The 18,486-nt window shown below is 44.7% G+C and overlaps 1 protein-coding gene across 1 annotated transcript in view; it reads left to right on the plus strand.

Annotated features, from left to right (window-relative positions):
* Nucleotides 1-18,486, plus strand: part of STARD9 (StAR related lipid transfer domain containing 9) — a 258,736-nt gene that overhangs the window by 174,154 nt on the left and 66,096 nt on the right. Inside the window, exon 22 of the mRNA XM_030213696.1 lies at nucleotides 17,358-17,545. Within this exon, the coding sequence (XP_030069556.1) occupies nucleotides 17,358-17,545 (188 nt within the window). The remainder of the gene's footprint in view (nucleotides 1-17,357; nucleotides 17,546-18,486) is intronic.

Below are 18,486 nucleotides of genomic sequence, written 5' to 3' on the forward strand. Positions count from 1 at the left end.
TAGTGGGCTCACAATCTAAGCTTTGGTTCCGGGGCTATGAAGGGTTAAGTGACTTGCCCCAGGGTCACAAGGAGCCGCAGTGGGACTTGAACCCTGTTCCCCTGGTTGTCAGCCCACTGTGCTATTAGTCTTCTCCTTAACTCCAAGTCAGAATATTCTCAATTCCCTAAGGGGTCCTTTAATAAAGGTGCACTAGTGTTTTTAGTGCTAAACGCTAGAGAGGCCCATATAGTCCTATGGGCATCTCTAATGTTTAGCGCACGCTAAAAACGCTACTGCTAAGTGTTTTACTTAGCAGTAGCGTTTTTAGCGTGCGCTAAACATTAGAGTGTTTTACTTCAGAGTCTTTTGTAAATTACTTTTTAAGGACATTCTATTTACTGGCATGACCAGTGGAAAAAGGAGGATTGAAACCCAGGTTTTCCTGAGCTCTAATTTCAAACAAAATCTTTTTTTTTTTTTTTAATGGGGTTGTCTAGTTTTTCTTGCATTTAAAATTGGATATGATACAATGTAAAAAGAATTTTTGTCTAGAACTCGCACCGAGAAAAAATTAGATTACTTACCTTTTTTCATAAAAATTATCTAGCAGTCTATAGGGCTCATTTTCAAAGCACTTAGCCGTCCAATGTTCCATAGGTTTCTATGGAACTTTGGAAGGCTAAGTGCTTTGAAAATATGCCTCTATGGGACCTTTTTACTAAGCCACGGCAAGTAAGCACACCTTTTGGGCGCGCACCGGGCCATTTTTTTTACCGTGTCCTGGAAAAAGGGCCTTTTTTTTTTTTCAGGGGCCGGAAAATGGACGTGCGGCAAAATGAAAACCAGTACACGTCTACTCTTGGAATCAGGATACTGGGCTAGATGGACCATAGGTCTGACCCAGTATGGCTATTCTTATGTTCTTAAGTCTAAGTACTTTGAAAATACACCTATATATCGTATGGAAGTTTTAGGGGGGAAGTTCTCAACATGAGCTACCATTAAGACGTTATTTTTCCACAAATTGTGCTATTTTAGCACAGGTCCCATTTTATGCAGCGAGACCCAGTTGCTAATAACCTGGGTTAACAATAAATTAACACGTCTTAACGGTAGCCCACATTAATAACACCCCCCTTAGTGGTTTATAACTAAAAAGCAGGTTTGGTCTTTTTAATATATTTAACCATTCTATAATATGAACAGGTCAAGCCTGAACTTGCACAGGCTATCTCCTGTAAATATTCTTGGGGGGGGGGGGGGGGGGGTAAGGTTTAAAGCAGTGGTTTCCAAACCTGGTCCTGGAGGCACCTCAGCCAGTCAGGTTTTCAGGATGTCCGCAATAATTATTCATGAGAGAGATTTGCATTAACTGTCTCCACTATATGCATATTTCTCTCATGAATATTTGTTATGGATATCCTGAAAACCTGATTGGCTGGGGTGCCTCCAGGAAGATTCATTTTCAGATTTAATTTTTCACTGTCCTGCTCAATGCTTGAGAAAATAAAAGTAAATATAGGAGAAAATTATTAGAAAACAAATGATTAATTTTTCCAGATAAAAAAACTCTGGTGGATGGAAGCCCAACTAATGCTCCTTTATGTTGGTGGCATCAAGGCTCAATTATTATAACATGGAGTATGCTAGGACTACACTGTCTACTCAAGTGGTGCTAAACAGTTCTGAACAGTGCCATTAGGCTACTATGTTACGGTGAAAATTCAACCAATTGATCCCTCTTGTTTACAACCATCATTTGCTTCCTATGTCTCACAGGATTAATTCAAGATGGTCTGTTTGACCCACAAAGCCCTATATGCTAGTGTTCCCTTATACTTATCCTGTTTGATAAATCCCTATACACTAACCTGGTTGTTAGGTTCAATTCGAGATCTGTGATGGACCGTTCTACCAGTTTTGCATGCATGCTTTGACTCCATGAGTCATAATGCTTTTCCCCCCCCTCGATTCCAGCTTCATGGAACACTTTGCCAACCCCTTAGTGCACCAAACCTTCTCACAAAAAATAATGGACAGCATTAAAGACCCATATCTTTGCCCTGGCATTTGAAAATTCTGATATTCATTAGAATCTTGTGGATTGGGTCTGCCAGCCTGTGCTTTATCTCCTGATGCCCTCCCCCCACTTCCACTGGGGTCTCTCTCCTTCTAGTTTGCATTAGACCTCTCTTCCTGTCTTCTTACCTCTCTGTCCTTTCCTGTCGTGCCTTTGGAGTTCTGTTAATTTCCAGATGTTTTTTTAGCATGTAAACTGCATTGGTGTGTCTATTTGGATTTGCCAAACATCCTTTTGCATTAAACACAAACATAAAAAGTTTGGGAATCCCAACAGACTTCACATCTCTTTCACTGAAACACTCAATATTTAGTTTTATGTCAGGAGTACCACATCATGTATCAGAATCATTGGTAATGTTAGATGAAAATTTCGTGAATGTTTTCCTCAATCTTTCTCCCTTTTCCCTTCTCTCCAGTGTCTTCCTTTTCTTTTCCTTCTATCCATTCAGTCTCCAAAAATTTTATTTCACTCCTTTTTCTTTTCCAGGGTTTCCATCTTTCTCCTCGTCCTCAGTATTTCTTCTTTTCTCTTTCTTCCTCCTCTCCTTCCCTTCTTCCTTCAGTGTCTTGCCTCTCTTTCTGCCCTCAGTATTTCCCTTTATTCTTTCTCCTTTCCCCCTACACCTCTGCATCTACCTTCTCTCCTTCCCTTTCTTCCTCCAGTGTCTGTCATCTCTCTTCCCCATCACCCAGTATCTCACCTCTTCCTCCTAGTATCTCCCTTTTTTTGTCCACTGCCTGCCTGAATGTATTTTATTTTAAAACAATCTTTGTTTTATTTTACCTGGCACTGTGGCTTTAAAAGTTTAGCAGGGCTTCCTGAGGGAATAGGCCAGTGCCAGCAGCAGCAATGTAGCGGGACTTGGAAGGTCTAAGATGTAGCACCTGAAACTGTAGTATTCCAAGCAGCACATGAAGCAGGATGGTCATATACTCATTGGGCTATGTAGGGGCTGCTGTGGCTGTTAATTCCATGAGAGCACCGGAAGGCGATGAGCCATGGCAAGTGAAAGGTGCCCTTAGAACACTGTATCAGCAGAACTAAATGGCAGGCCAAGGGTGGAATGTCAGTGAAGCCCATTCCAGCTTCAGAGGCAAAGGCTTTTTTCAGTGGTGGAAGCAGATTCTTAAGGGTGGTGCTGGTCATGTGGCTGTGGGTATGCTCAACCACTGTAGCAGAAGACAAAGGTGGGGGGCTTCTTTCAGTATACTCACTGACAGTATACTCTGAGTGACTAGTTATGCAGTAAGCACTGGCAGCTGGAGCTTGGAGCTGCAGTGTTTTTTTTTAAATTAGATGTAGGGTCTAATCCGTTTGTCACTTTGGCAAAGACCAGTTAATTTACTGGTGAAAATCACTTTAAAGTGGACTTTAATGAAGGACTTTAAGTAACTTCAGTGTGTCGGTTGTACTTTGAGATGCTGAAGTAGATATAGAATCCTGAGCATATAAGAGGTAGTATTAGAATGTTTGTGTGTGTAAATTGGTATGTGTATATGTCGTGATTTTAGAAGAGGCATTGCTTATACTTGTATATAGACAGCATTCACAGATTTGAAGGGAGTATCCTCTGAGCGTACCTTAGTGTATTCTTTGTTTTGTTAATAGCAATTTCCATATCATCAAGCTGATCAATCCATAGACTGGTGGGTTGTGTCCATCTACCAGCAGGTGGAGATAGAGAGCAAACTTTTGCCTCCCTATATGTGGTCATGTGCTGCCGGAAACTCCTCAGTATGTTCTCTATCTCAGCAGGTGGTGGTCACACACAGCAGCAGCTCTGGCTAGGCCTCCAAGCCTAATCCTTAGGTTTTGTTGAGGCCTGGTGTTGAGGGCTCTTTTGAGCAAGTGCAAACCTGGTGGTGCCAGGTCCCTCCTTTTCTCCCCCCTCCCGCTGGCTCCGTTTAAAAAAAAAAAAAAATTTTAAACGTCTTTAAAGGCGTTTAATTCGACGTTTCTTTAAACGTTCATTGCAGCTACTCACTGGGACACCAGTTCGTTACAGCTCGGAGCGGCAAGCAGGTAATTTTACCTTTTTATAGCGGGCAGGGGGTTCCCCGATTCTTCTCCTCGTGGCATATGGCGTCGGAGGGCGAGGGCGCAAAGGGTCGCTCCCCGGATCGCTGGAGGATGGGTGACAGTTTAGTGACCGATGAATGTCCCGGTCGTTCCTCCGGCGTGGCGGTTTTTTCCCGCCATAAACGCCCATCCCCCGCTCCTCGCCTCCGCCATCTTGGCCGGCCACGCGGCTCGGACGGCTTCTTCGTGGGCCGCCCTTGAGGTTGGAGACATTAATGCCATGAACGCCCTTAATTTGGGCGACGGCACAAAGCGGCTAAAGTTAAGCGCCGTTCTTCCCGCGCGGCTCCTTCACGGAGTTTCGCGCCGGACGCCATTTTGGATGCGCAGCATGTCTCTCCCCCGCTATTGCGAGCGCCGGTTGAGAGTGCGTCTAGGGCTGTTGCCCAGGCTGCGGAAGTGCACTGTCTGGGGGGTTTCTCCCCCGAGTTTGTTTGGCTGCTGCATCAGGCTTTCCTCATGCAAAACGCTGCCCCTGCTCCCTCTTCTGATAAAGAGGTTGAGGTTCCCAGAGGTAAACGCCCTCGGGTTGATTTCCAGGCCTTGGAGGACTTTGTCTCCTCCGATGTAGATGAGGGCAGCGTGTCTGAGGTCTCCCAACGGTCCTTTGCGGATTCCTTGGAGGAGATAGATCCCCGCTCGGATGGAGCGGATGACCCCTCTGCAGCGCGGCTTTTTAGCCCAGAGGATTTGCCCAACCTGTTGTTACAGGCCATGGACACTTTAAAGATTTCCTCTCCGGAGGACGTCTCTCCCTCAGCCCCTGTTGGCTCTGCCATTATGCTGGGGACGTAGCGCCCGCCTAGATCCTTCCACGTGCATGATGCCATGCACACCTTAATTGCGGCTCAATGGGATGTCCCGGAAACGAGCCTTAAAGTGGCTAGGGCTATGTCCCGCCTCTATCCTTTGGCTGTGAGTGAACGTGAGGCCTATCTGTGGCCTACCGTGGATTCTTTAATCACTGCGGTGACTAAGAAAACGGCGTTGCCGGTGGAAGGTGGCACGGCCCTAAAGGACGCCCAAGACAGAAGATTGGAGGCGGCCTTAAGGTCGTCCTTTGAGGCAGCTGCGTTAAGTTTGCAGGCCTCAGTTTGCGGCTCCTATGTGGCCAGGGCGTGCCTGACTATGGTGCAGCGGGCTTCCCCCTCGGATCTTTCCTTGAGGGCTGATTGGCCGGCCCTGGAATCGGGCTTAGCCTATTTGGCAGACTTGCTGTATGATGTCTTGAGAGCCTCAGCTAAGGGCATGGCTCAGACAGTCTCTGCGCGGCGGTGGCTTTGGCTGAAACATTGGTCTGCTGACCACGCCTCTAAATCCCGCCTGGCTAGATTGCCTTTTAAAGGCAAGCTGCTCTTTGGGGTCGAGCTGGACAAAATCGTGACCGATCTCGGCACGTCTAAGGGCAAGAAATTACCAGAGGTCAGGGCTCGGGCTAGTACTCGTCCCGGTACCTCCAGAGGACGGTTGCTGGAAGCCCGTCGGTACCGCCCGGGCAAGTCGGGTTCCTCTGCCCCCTCTTCCTTCAAGAGGAATTTCTCCCCCAAGCAGCATTCCTTTCGCAGAGACCGCCGTCCCGGAGGTGCTCCCTCCGGTCCTCCCCCAGGGTCTCGTACCCAATGACGGGGCCTTGGTCCACGCCCCAGTGCAGATTGGAGGACGGCTGTCCTCGTTTCTGTGCGAGTGGACCACTATAACTTCAGACGCGTGGGTGCTGGAAGTCATCAGAGACGGCTACAAGCTAGAGTTCTGCCAACCCTTAAGAGACGGGTTTGTACTCTCTCCCTGCAAGTCTCCGGTCAAGCTGTGGCAGTGCAGCAGACCTTGGACAACCTGATCCGCCTGGGTGCGGTCGTTCCGGTGCCAAAAAATCAGATTGGCAAGGGACGTTACTCCATTTACTTTGTGGTTCCAAAGAAAGGAGGTTCTGTCCGGCCTATCCTCGACCTCAAAGGGGTCAATCGGGCCTGGAAAGTGAGGCACTTTCGCATGGAGACTCTCCGCTCTGTTATAGCGGCAGTGAAGGCAGGAGAGTTCTTGGCTTCCTTGGACATCAAGGAAGCGTACCTGCATATTCCCATCTGGCCTCCTCTCCAACGCTTTCTGCGTTTTACAGTCCTGAGACGACACTTCCAGTTCAGAGCCCTCCCTTTCGGGTTGGCTACTGCTCCGCGGACCTTTTCCAAAGTAATGGGGGTCATAGCGGCCTTCCTGCTAAAGGAAGGAGTACAAGTCCATCCTTATCTGGACGTCTGGTTGATCCGAGCCCCCTCTTATGTAGAGTGCGGCAAAGCTATGGACCGGGTAGTTGCTCTGGTGAGCTCCCTGGGATGGATCATCAACTGGAAGAAGAGCCTGCTGCGCCCGACTCAGTCCCTGGAGTATCTGGGAGTTCGATTCGACACCCAAGTGGGCAGAGTGTTCCTGCCAGACAATCGGATTGTCAAGCTTCAGGCTCAGGTGGACTAGTTCCTAGTAGCCTCTCCTATTCGGGCTTGGGACTACGTGCAGCTGTTGGGCTCTATGTCGGCCACGATGGAAGTAGTGCCCTGGGCCAGGGCTCATATGAGACCACTACAGCTATCTCTGCTGCTGCGCTGGACTCCGATGTCGGAGGATTATGCTGTGCGCCTTTCCATGGACCCAGCAGTGCGCAAGGCGCTGAGCTGGTGGACGCAGACAGACAAGTTGTCTGCAGGATTGCCTCTGGTGACCCCGGAGTGGATTGTCGTCACAACAGACGCCTCTTTGATGGGCTGGGGAGCCCACTGCTTGGGAAGGACAGCGCAGGGGCTCTAGTCTCCTGCAGAGGCAAGTGGTCTATCAACCTCCTGGAACTCAGAGCCATTCGGTTGGTGTTATTGGAGTTCATCCCGGTACTGGTGTTGTAGCCTGTACGGGTCCTGTCGGACAATGCCACGGCTGTGGCCTATATCAACCGCCAGGGAGGTACCAAGAGCGCCCCTCTAGCCAAGGAGGCTATGAGTCTTTGCCAGTGGGCGGAAGCGAACCTGGAGCAGCTTTCAGCGGCCCACATTGCCGGAGTCATGAATGTCAAGGCGGACTTTCTCAGTCGCCATACCTTGGAGCCCGGAGAGTGGCAACTATCTGCTCAGGCGTTCTTGGACATCACGAAGCGCTGGGGCCAGCCGAGCCTAGATCTGATGGCGTCATCGGCCAATTGCCAAGTGCCGCGCTTTTTCAGCAGAGGACGGGACCCTCGATCCCTGGGAGTAGATGCTCTTCTCCAACAGTGGCCGACACAAGAGCTCCTCTATGTGTTCCCGCCCTGGCCCATGTTGGGCAGGGTGCTAGACCGGGTGGCAAAGCATCCCGGCAGGGTAATCCTGGTGGGTCCGGATTGGCCCAGACGTCCCTGGTATGCGGACTTGATCAGGCTCTCAGTCGACGATCCTCTGCGGCTGTCAGTGGAGCAGGGCCTGTTACATCAGGGTCCCGTGGTGATGGAGGATCCCTCTCCCTTTGGTCTTACGGCCTGGCTATTGAGCGGCAGCGTCTGAGGAAGAAGGGCTTCTCAGACAAGGTCATCGCCACTATGCTGAGAGCGAGGAAGCGCTCTACTTCTACTGCTTACGCCAGGGTTTGGCATATCTTTGCAGCATGGTGTGAAGCAGGCTCACTTTCTCCCTTCACTGCTCCAATTTCTTCAGTGTTGGCGTTCCTGCAAGAAGGTCTGGAGAAAGGCCTGTCGCTCAGTTCCCTTAAAGTCCAGGTAGCGGCTCTGGCTTGCTTCAGGGGCCGCCTGAAGGGTGCTTCCCTGGCTTCGCAGCCAGATGTGGTGCGCTTTCTCAAGGGAGTTAATCACCTGCGCCCTCCTCTGCACTCAGTGGTGCCTGCGTGGAATCTCAACCTGGTGATAAGAGCATTGCAGAAGCCGCCTGTTGAACCCTTGTCGAGGGCATCTCTGAAAGACCTGACGTTGAAAGCAGTCTTTTTGGTGGCTATCACTTCAGCCAGAAGAGTTTCCGAGCTCCAGGCGCTCTCATGTCGAGAGCCTTTTCTGCAGTTCACTGAGGCAGGAGTGACTATTCGCACAGTGCCTTCCTTCCTGCCCAAGATTGTTTCTCGCTTCCATGTGAATCAGCAGCTCTGTCTCCCTTCCTTTCGTAGGGAGGACTACCCAGAGGAGTACTCCGCTCTTGAATATCTGGATGTGAGACGAGTCATCATCAGATACTTGGAAGTGACCAATGATTTCCGGAAATCGGATCATCTGTTTGTCCTGTTTGCAGGTCCTCGTAAGGGTCTGCAGGCTGCTAAGCCTACAGTGGCAAGATGGGTCAAGGAAGCCATTGCAGCGGCTTATGTGGCCGCGGGGAAGGTGCCGCCTATCCAGCTGAAGGCTCACTCCACGAGAGCTCAGGCGGCCTCGATGGCAGAGGCCGGATCCGTCTCCTTGGAAGAGATATGCAAGGCGGCAACTTGGGCTTCGGCTCTACATTCTCCAAGCATTACCGTTTGACTGTGGCTGCACGGGCGGAGGCCCGGTTTGGAGCTTCAGTGTTGAGGTCAGGGATTTCTATGTCCCGCCCTGGGTGAGTACTGCTTCGGTACATCCCACCAGTCTATGGATTGATCAGCTTGATGATATGGAAGGTAAAATTATGTATAATCATACCTGATAATTTTCTTTCCATTAATCATAGCTGATCAATCCATAGCCCCTCCCAGATATCTGTACTGTTTATATTCTGGTTGAATTTTAGGTTCAAGTTTAGCCTTCAGTTACTTCAGGAGGACTTCGTGTTCAAGTTCTTCTTTCACTTGGATTCTTCAAGAGTTGAGACGAGTTTGTGTTACAGTGAGCTGCTGCATTCCTCTCCCCTCCGTTTTACGGGGCTGGATTGAGACATAAATTCTGCCGGCACTCCCTCCCGCTTCGTGCGGCTGTAGGGCAGCTTTGTACCCCTCCCGCTTCGGCGGTGTTAGGGTCAGTCAGCTCCTCCCGCGGTTGCGGTTGCAGGATAAGCCAGATCCCCCCGCATCGGCGGGTGTGGTGTCCCTCCCCCGCTCCGCGGGGATGAGCTGGACGGATTCCCCTCCCCCACTTGTGTGGGGATGAGCTGGGTTAATTCCCCTCCCCCGTTTCGGCGGTGGTGAGCTGGGCAGAGTGTCCCTTCGTGGGTGTAATTCTCTAAGTGCTGAGTCCTGCGGATGGAGCTTTGATATCGACATACTGAGGAGTTTCCGGCAGCACATGACCACATATAGGGAGGCAAAAGTTTGCTCTCTATCTCCACCTGCTGGTAGATGGACACAACCCACCAGTCTATGGATTGATCAGCTATGATTAATGGAAAGAAAATTATCAGGTATGATTATACATAATTTTACCATATGCTACAAGTCACACGTAATTGTCTGCTAAGGGGGAGATTCTATATATGGCGCCTAAAAAAAATTGGCGTGGAAATCAATGCCAACTAAGCGTATTCTATAAGCAGCTTGCGCATGTTAAAAGTTGGCACACTACATTACAGAATGTGCTGCTGTTATTTATTTATTTATGTGTTCTCGTATCCCACTATTATCCAAAAACAAATTTTGGTTCAAAGTGGCTTACAATTTATTATTTATTGCATTTGTATCCCACATTCCCCCACCTATTTGCAGGCTCAATGTGGCTTACATAGATTTGATAACAATGTCATAACAGGATATCAGATACAGTTAGTAATGTGTAGCGCTTAGGAAGGGGTGAGGGAAGAGTGTTGTTAGGGTAATTATAGGAGGTGTGCGTTCATAGTTGAGTGGACTTAGTGAGGTTATAAGTTCTCATTGTAGGCCTTGTTGAAGAAGAATGTTTTCAGAGATTTTCGAAAGATAGATGTTTCTTTGATTGCTTTCAGGTCTGTAGGTAATGCATTCCATATCTGCGTGCTCTTGTAAGAGAAGGTAGTGGCGTGCCTCATCTTGTATTTAAGTCCTTTGCAGCTGGGGTAATGCAGGTTGAGAAATTTATAGGATGATCTTGTGGCGTTATAATAATGTTGAGTTATAATAATGTTGTGCAATGTGGAGAGGGCATCTGTAGTTTGTGTGGTTATTCATAGAGTTTTTTGAAGAGATAGATTTGAAGTGGAAAAAATAGAGGTAGCTTTTGTGTTCAGTTGTAGAGTTTTGGTGATGTTTATTCATATAGTTTTTGAAGAGGTAGATTTGAAAGGAAGGTGACGGTATCTTTGTGATTAGCTGTAGAATTTTTTGAAGAGGTAGGTTTTCATTTCTTTTCTGAATTGAAAGAGACTTGTGATGCTTCTTTTGGTTTTTGGTATTGAGTTCCACCATTTGGAACCCTGGTAGCTAAATCCTGTTGTGTAGATAGTTTTGTAGATGGTATTTTTGCAGTTGGGTAGATATAGGAGTAGGTAGTTTCTCTTTAGTGGATTGGTATTTCTTGAGGATAGTTCAAACATGTTAAGCATATATTTGGGTGCCATTCCAAATAGTATCAGGAAGATTAGGGTGCTTGCTTTGAAAAATATTCCTGCCTTGACTGGTAGCCAATGTAGTGTTTTTCAAGCAGTGGGGTTGCTGTTTCATATTTCAATTTCTCAATGCTGATTGGCTTGTTAAGCCAATTAAGTTATGCGCGTTGTTATAGAATACACATGATTTCAGTTTGGATATCTAGGCGCGCTATATAGAATCCAGGGGTAAGTGCTTGTTTGGAGCCAGGGTTTGAGCAACAGATTGAGGAGGGAATTGCAGTCATTTCAAAAAAGCAAAAAATGTTTTAGAACTTCTTAATTGGCTCCCCTTGGACACATACTTTTGCAAAATTTGTTCCTTACGTGTGCAAGTGCCATAACATATACAAAACCCTTAGTGATGCCACTCATTAATTTGTATGTGATTTTTGTGAATTGGCTGTTCCCACTGTATGTGCCACCAAATACTTGTTGTCCACCCCCCCTCCCCGGCTTATATGTGTTTTACCAAAGGCTCTGTGGTCAGCAGACCTTTTGTGAAATACTTTGCAAATTTTGAATGCCCTGTCTTGGATGTCCCTTTTCCTCTACACAATTGGGCTGATACTGTGCTAGAATAAATTTTATTTGTTTTATTTGCACAGGCTTGGGCCTGGGCATAGGCATAAAAGCGGTTTACATAGTATAAACAAAAAGGGGAAAAGGAGGGAGGTACAAAATCTAGAGGAAAAGGGTGAGGTAGGGGCCTGAGTGGATCAGGGGAAAATCCTAAGCAGAGCCAGAGAAGGAAGCAGAAAAACAGATGGGTTTTGAGAGCTTGACTTTAGGAAGGTCTGGTTTCAGATGTGTAATGGTAGGTTATTCCACAGTTCAGGACCTAAATAACAAAAGATAGAGTCACTGGTAGAGGATAGTTGTCTTTTTCTGTGCCATTTTGAAAATCTGTAATTTGGTACAGAAATGCTGGCATTTAAATTGACGTCAGCAGAAAATGTCTCCCTTTTTCCTGTCCTTTCTTCCTCCCCCCCCCCCCCCCCCCAATGAATAAAGTCGAAAGTGCTTTATTGGGCCATGCTGAGGTACAGTGGTTCCATTGCGCTTTTACTGTTCCTTAACATTTCTATAGCTGAAGTTATTTATTAAAGGGAAAGTTTTGATTTTGTGTAATATGTGATTACTGTTGGCATTATTTTTGTATGTAATTTGAATAGGATACCGTAATGCGTTTTCTGTTTGAAGTTGTTACCCTTCTGTTTTGAACGGTACAAAATCTCTGCATGATGAATACAAATCTTCCTGTCTTTTCAACATAGAATTTTTACAGTTTAAGGAGGGACTGGTGTGCCTAATTTATAAATTGTCTTTTTGGATGGAGGATAAAGAATCCCTGTGGACCAGACATTGAGTTCTTTTGTTATAGATGAGCAGGCAAGAGCAGCGAGTAGCTATGACTGGTCATTTTGCACAGCTGCTCTTCTTTAATGCCGTATGTCCTCATTCTAGCAAAATGTGAAAGCAGCTTCTAATGCTGACTTGTGATAGAGCAGAAACACTTGCCTTTTGGTTTCGTCATATATAATCCGTATAACATGTATCATTTTAGGGTTATGTTAACAGTTCAAATGCAAAGTTAGTAATCAAAGGGACCCCTCTGTGGGCAAGTAATAGGAAAATATCTATTTGAACTGCTTGCTGTCCTTAGTAATTTGGTGCTTTTAGGGAGGAGTGATGCTGGTTCCTCTGGAGTTTTATTGATTTGGGATGCTGTTGTAAGCAGAGCTTGGCTGCAGTACGGCACTGCCGCTGCCATAGTTACTTTGAATGCATTATGCCGTAGAAGCCGCCAGAGTCTGCATCAGTCTGGGAGTGTTTGGGCTAGAGGGGAGGAGAATTGCACAATTGGATGCTTAAACACTAAAGAGCATAACAAGCAGAGCAGAATGGAGCTCCACAGAAGCTTAAATAAGCAAGTCTGGTACACATGTCTGATGATAAAGTTAAGGTTGAAGTGCATGCCTCTTTTTGTCTACTTTGTGAAGATATTTTGATGACTGATTTTTACCCTAAGGTTGGTATATTCCCTCATCTTTCTTCAATAGATTGCATTTTACTGGAAGGAAAAAAAATGGTAGTGTTTTCAGATCAAATTTGTCTCGCTTGGAGCTCATGTAGTCCTATTGTGCATGCTGCTTGGATTCCTTTCACAGATGATGTGAGGGATTTCTGGTTTGTCCTGTGTTTTGTGAAGGTTGTCGGGCAATGACAGAATTGGTTCTTTTATTGTGGCTGAAAGATCTAGATTTCATACTGAGACTGAACTAAGCCTGCGCTTGTATCTGGGTGACAAAGCAGCATGGCAATCCTTCACATTTTATCCGATTTTTGAAATAGCAATTTCCACTTAGAGCTCTATTGAAGTTGTGTGTCCATGCATGTTTTTCTGAGGAGCAGCTGCTTTTTGTATGTTTCGATTCCCACTGCAGCTCCTTGTGACTCGGGGCAAGTCACTTAACCCTCCATTGCCTCAGGTACAAATAAGTACCTGTATATATAATATGTAAACCACTTTGAAAGTAGTTGCAAAAACCACAGAAAGGCGGTATATCAAGTCCCATTCCCTTTCCCTTTAAAGATTTGCACTCCAGAGAATTTTCTAGATAGCTGTTTAGAGAGTCTAGGTCCAGGGCTTTAATTTCTGTTTGTTTACTATGCAGTACACCATTTACACTTTGCTGAAAAACATAAGGCAGAAAACAAATATTTGGATGCATGCAGATTCTCAAAATTATCATTGAATATGAATGAACAAATTTCAGCTGTTTGCAAAACAAGTCCCACTGTCACATAATTTGTATATCAGGTAGCATGCACCTGTGCTTAAAAAATATTCTACTGGTAGAGGCACCAGTTTGCATACACATTTCCATCACTGTCCTTGTACCCGAGAACCATTTTTGAACTATTAACAAGTGCAATAGTATTTATTCTAACATTCTTAGGGGCTAAAGAATAGGCAGACATTCTCTCCCTGTCATATCTGCGTTTTCTTTGCAATAACAACAATTAAATTGACAGCAGAATATCACATTGTGGATATAATCTGCTTTACTAACATTACTGCAAATTACTACTCTCCGTGTTTCATCCAATCTGTTTATTTGGACTAAGCGAGCGTATCCTTACAGTTTAGACATTCAGAGAGCTAAGTGTATTCATATATTTAAAAATGTAGTGCTCATATGTACCGTTTTGCTATTTGAACTGTTTCTTTTGCAATGAAAGAATATGTGCCTACCTCAGAGTGGCAGATATTGCTGTGCAGTCTGCTAAACCCTAATTCCCAGGAGGTGACCATATTGGGTTTGACTTTCCTAGTTAAACTACAAGCTGAGACCTAGTGACAATGGGGATCAAAGATATTAGGGTCTGCTTACCAGATCAGGAGAACTAGTCGGGCACTGAGGAAGAAGGAAGTGTAATGTAAAATTGACAACTGTTTGCATTATTAACTGTGCTGAAAAGAGTAACGAGACAACAGAAGCACTGTTTGGGTTTTAGACATCAATAAACTGGCATTCAGATGTCCATATTGCATGGACGCCTAAATCCTGATTTTAGAAAGTCAGGATATGAATGTCCAAAATTGAAGAGAGCACATATGACAAGGGGACATGGTCTGGGCATGTTATGGATAAGACTAGGGTGGGAATGGACATCAGTTTCCAAAAAGATGGATGTTTAGGTTTAGCCTTGCTTCCTGGGACATCTAGGTATCAGAAAAATGCGCTGAATGGAGCAGTGCTCCTAGTGGTGCCCTGAGCCAACTTGCTTTGGTGATGCCCCCTCCCTCCTAACCCTGTGGGGTTTGGCATCTATCCCTTTAATGGGCTGGCCAAATGCAGCCTGTCATGCTGCTGCTGCTCCTACCAGTGACCAACATAAACTTTACAAGACAGAAGGGGAGTGAGGGAGGTAAGGGAACAGTTCCAGATCCACAGGGAGGGGGAAGAGAGAAGGGGAGAGACTGGAATGGGGGGGGGGGGGGAGAGAAAAGGCTTTAACCTCTGTGGACCAGGTGAGATAAGAGGCTGGGTATTTTGGATCCCTTAGTCACTGGTGCCTTGGGCCAGAGCCTCACCTGGTCCAATGTTGAAGCCTTCCCTGAGAGTTCCACTGGAGAGATTAAGGAAGTCTTGCCCTTAATCCCCCAGTGATTGATGTCATCCCCAAAAGTGAAATTGGCAAGAGATATGGGGCTTTGTGACAGCTTCATGAAAAATGCATGTTCATGTTTCTAAAACGGCTCATGTAGATATTTATGTTCCCCCCCACATTAATGTCTATGTTGCTATTTCTGTACATGGACATTCTTCTGCTCCCACATAGATGCCCAGGTACCTTTTTTGCCCCACTGATATTTTAGATGTTTATTTTTCTAAAATGAATGTCCATCCTGCACGTAACCAGCACATGAATATTCATTTCTCCATGTTATTTCAGAACAGGCTCTACCTTGGCAGATCCTGTTCCAAAATACTAGTGGAACTTTAGATGTTCCAACTTGGGCATCTAATTTTCAATCTGAACATCTTTTCTAAGATGCTGCTCCACATCTTCCAAGTTAGTGAATTGAGAATATTTTTAAACCTTGGAGATCCTGTTTATATTGATGCTACTTAAGGGTTTGCATGAAGTTTAGAAGGTTTCATTAATGTTATAATCTAAGGAAAAGGATAATGAAATTTAAATGGTGCTTGCTTGTATTTGAATTTTTCATAGTTTTTTTTTTCTTTGTCACTTTGAATAAAATAAGTACGGTAGAATATCAAAACATGGAATTTAGTATTCACTTAGCAAAATTTGAGATGACCAGGGGGAATAGTAGTGAGCCGCTGATTCATAGTCATTGTGGATATCCTGAAAACCAAATTGACTGCATTTTCCCCAAATGCTCATTTGAAAAACCATGCAAAAACTGAGCAGGACTGGCTGTCCAGATCCAGGAATCAGTGAGCATGACCTAAAGCATTGTGGAGACAAATCATATTTTTACCAGGCCTCGGGAGAAGTGTAGCAAAGAGTGAGAAGTATAAAGAAACAAATAATGGGAAATTAGCACTCTGGGATATTAGATCAGGACTTCTCACTCACAATCCAGTTCATGAAAACAGTCCTAAAGTATAAATACTGAGAGGAACAGACACAAGGCTCAGATGTTGTTATAAAAATAGAGAAGCTGCTTATTAGACAATACTGGCAGCAGTGGCAGATGTATTCAGAGACAGTAGATTATGCAGAATCACTCAATATGATGGCAACTGTCAAGGTAGTTAAAGATAACACACACCTAACCCCCAAGCCGTACAAGGCACTGTGGAGCAACTGAACCTGACAAGGTAACACTCACCACCTCTGGATTCACAGTAGGCAGGAACTGATGATGGTCCACGATCAGGAACTTGGGCAGCAGGTAAACTCTTGCCATTCGGGCAAAAGTAAGCAGTAAAGTGATGCTACAGATTAACAAGCCTTCATCCTGTGGCCAGCTTGGAGCAGTTATCTCGGCCCCATAAGATACCAGCTAGCTGATAACAGCTTCAAGGAAATGGATTTTATACCCTCTCCTTTGGTCTTGGTGCTAGGTTTACTGGAACATGATGTCATGATGTTCTCCGGTGTTGTGTCCTTGGGCTTAAGAACCAGGCCCTCACCATTCTGTATGTTCTTGTTCTGTCCCAAGTACAGTGAACAGTTGTTTTGCCTTTGTCAGACTGGATATCTCCTCATTGTCCTAGAGGCCTTTCAGTACCAAGCCTCTGCATGAGAGCTGACAATGGCCAAGTCTGGAGTAGGTTCACAATATAGAATAGTGCTTCATGGTAGTGCTTTATGCAGTGCCTTGTTTTGTCCCTACTGCATGCTACCCATTAATCGTGAAGCGGAACTGGGTAGGATTTGCAGATGTTCGGGCCTCTGGTAGCTCACCCTGTTCCACTTCTTTGCTTTATAAAATTAATATTCTCTCTGGTCTTCCTGTGCTTGTTAGGTGAAATACTTAAAATGACTAGCTGGGTTTGTCCTGAAGACTGGGTTGAGAAACTCTGGATTAAAGCAGTATCCTCTTTTATAATCTCTAATCTCTTTAATGCATGTGTATGGAAGATAGTAAGTGGAAGTTAGATAACAGCTTTTCATCTGTTAGACCTGGTTTTAAAGGGATGTACCCGGTGCTTTAGAAGCAACTTATTTTTTTTATCCTGAAAATTAGGGCACCTTGTGTAGGATGACCTATTAGCTCCATATCAAGTGGACCAAGCTGATCCAGTCCTGGCTTTACCCCGTTATGTGGATATAATGTATTGTGTTTCTTCTGGACCTTAGTAGGGAAATGAGAATTACATCTCCTTGCATGCAATGTGGTAAAAACCAGAGCTAGCTCAGCTTGCCTCCATTGACATGAGCTTATATGGTCATCCAAGCCATGAGCTAATAAAAAGCACTGCAGGTAGAATGTAAAAACAGTGTTTGTCCACTTTCCTAACACTTTTATGAACATTATTTTTAGAAATATGAATTGTTTCCAGTTACCTTTATCCTTTACTTTGAATTTGAACAGTTGATCTTATTCTCTAGATTTTAGTCCGCCTGAGTTTCAGGTTTTGCTGGTTGGGGGGGGGGGGGGGGGGGTACTACTAAATTCTAAGAACAGCTATCTGTGGAATTTTCTTTCCTGTTCTAAATGTTAATGTTTATCACATCAGAAATTTGGATGCGGTTCATGAAGAATACAGGCAGAAGCTAAAAGACTTGGAGACTCTTTATCGACATCAAGTTCAGCAGCAGCAGCTGTATGTAGAGGATTTAAAACAGCAAATCCTGGCAGCACAGATAAAAGCAGAACAAGAACTAGAAAATGACCAGGCACTGATCAACCAGCAAATTAAAGAAAGTAAGCATCTCCTCTTCTTTGCCACATCCTTTCCCCTTCCCTTAATGCCAGCATCCTTATTTTGCTTTTCATATATTATAACTAGCTTCATCTCAGTGTAGATAATGCATCTGAAACTGAGCTGATGAAATGAAGAGGAAAATCATTGTATTTCAGGTCCATGCCCTGCTTTTCTCTTTTGTCAATTCTAAGCAACAATTTGAATTTTGACAATGAAGAATGGTTATAATTTTAGAATAAAGCTGCAGTACGGTGCCACTTGTTTTCCTTCAGGTTATGAATTCATATGTTCTTTCACTGTTCCCTTATACTTTCTTGTCTGTTTCTTTTTTTTTTTTTCTTTCGTTTTTAGATATATTTTTTAAATATTTTCACTAGATTTATTATAATTGTATATACCTAGTTTAAAAAAATCTCTTCCACATGTGATTTTTATGCTGTAGTAATGATTTATATTTTGAAACATTAAATTGAGATCACTTCTGTGTTGGAATGGAATCTACATCAATTATTAAACTCTATTCAGAATCTTGTGCTCTCTCAGAATTGTTCTGTGCTTATCCTGTGCATTCGTGAATTCTAATGGGTTCAAGGTTGCATTTATTTGATTAACCCCCTAAGGACATACCATCAAAGCTGTTTACATATAAAATAGATACAAAATACTAATAAAATACAAGTAGAAAGCAAACAAACTAATACATAGAACACGTATACATAGCAAATATAAATAACAATTCTACTTAAAAAACGTTATTTAACAAATTTACTATCTTCATCCCCACCACCTCCACTGGAAAGCTATTTTACATATATACCACCCTTTCCATAAAGAAGTATTTCCTTAGGTTCCTTAGGAATTTGTTGCCAGGGAACATGGTCAAAATGACTAATATAGCAGGGTTCAAAAAAGATGTGGACAATTTTATAGAGGAAAAGAC

The sequence above is a fragment of the Microcaecilia unicolor genome, chromosome 9 (genome assembly GCF_901765095.1).
Source record: "Microcaecilia unicolor chromosome 9, aMicUni1.1, whole genome shotgun sequence".
In the NCBI taxonomy this organism is placed as follows: domain Eukaryota; kingdom Metazoa; phylum Chordata; class Amphibia; order Gymnophiona; family Siphonopidae; genus Microcaecilia; species Microcaecilia unicolor.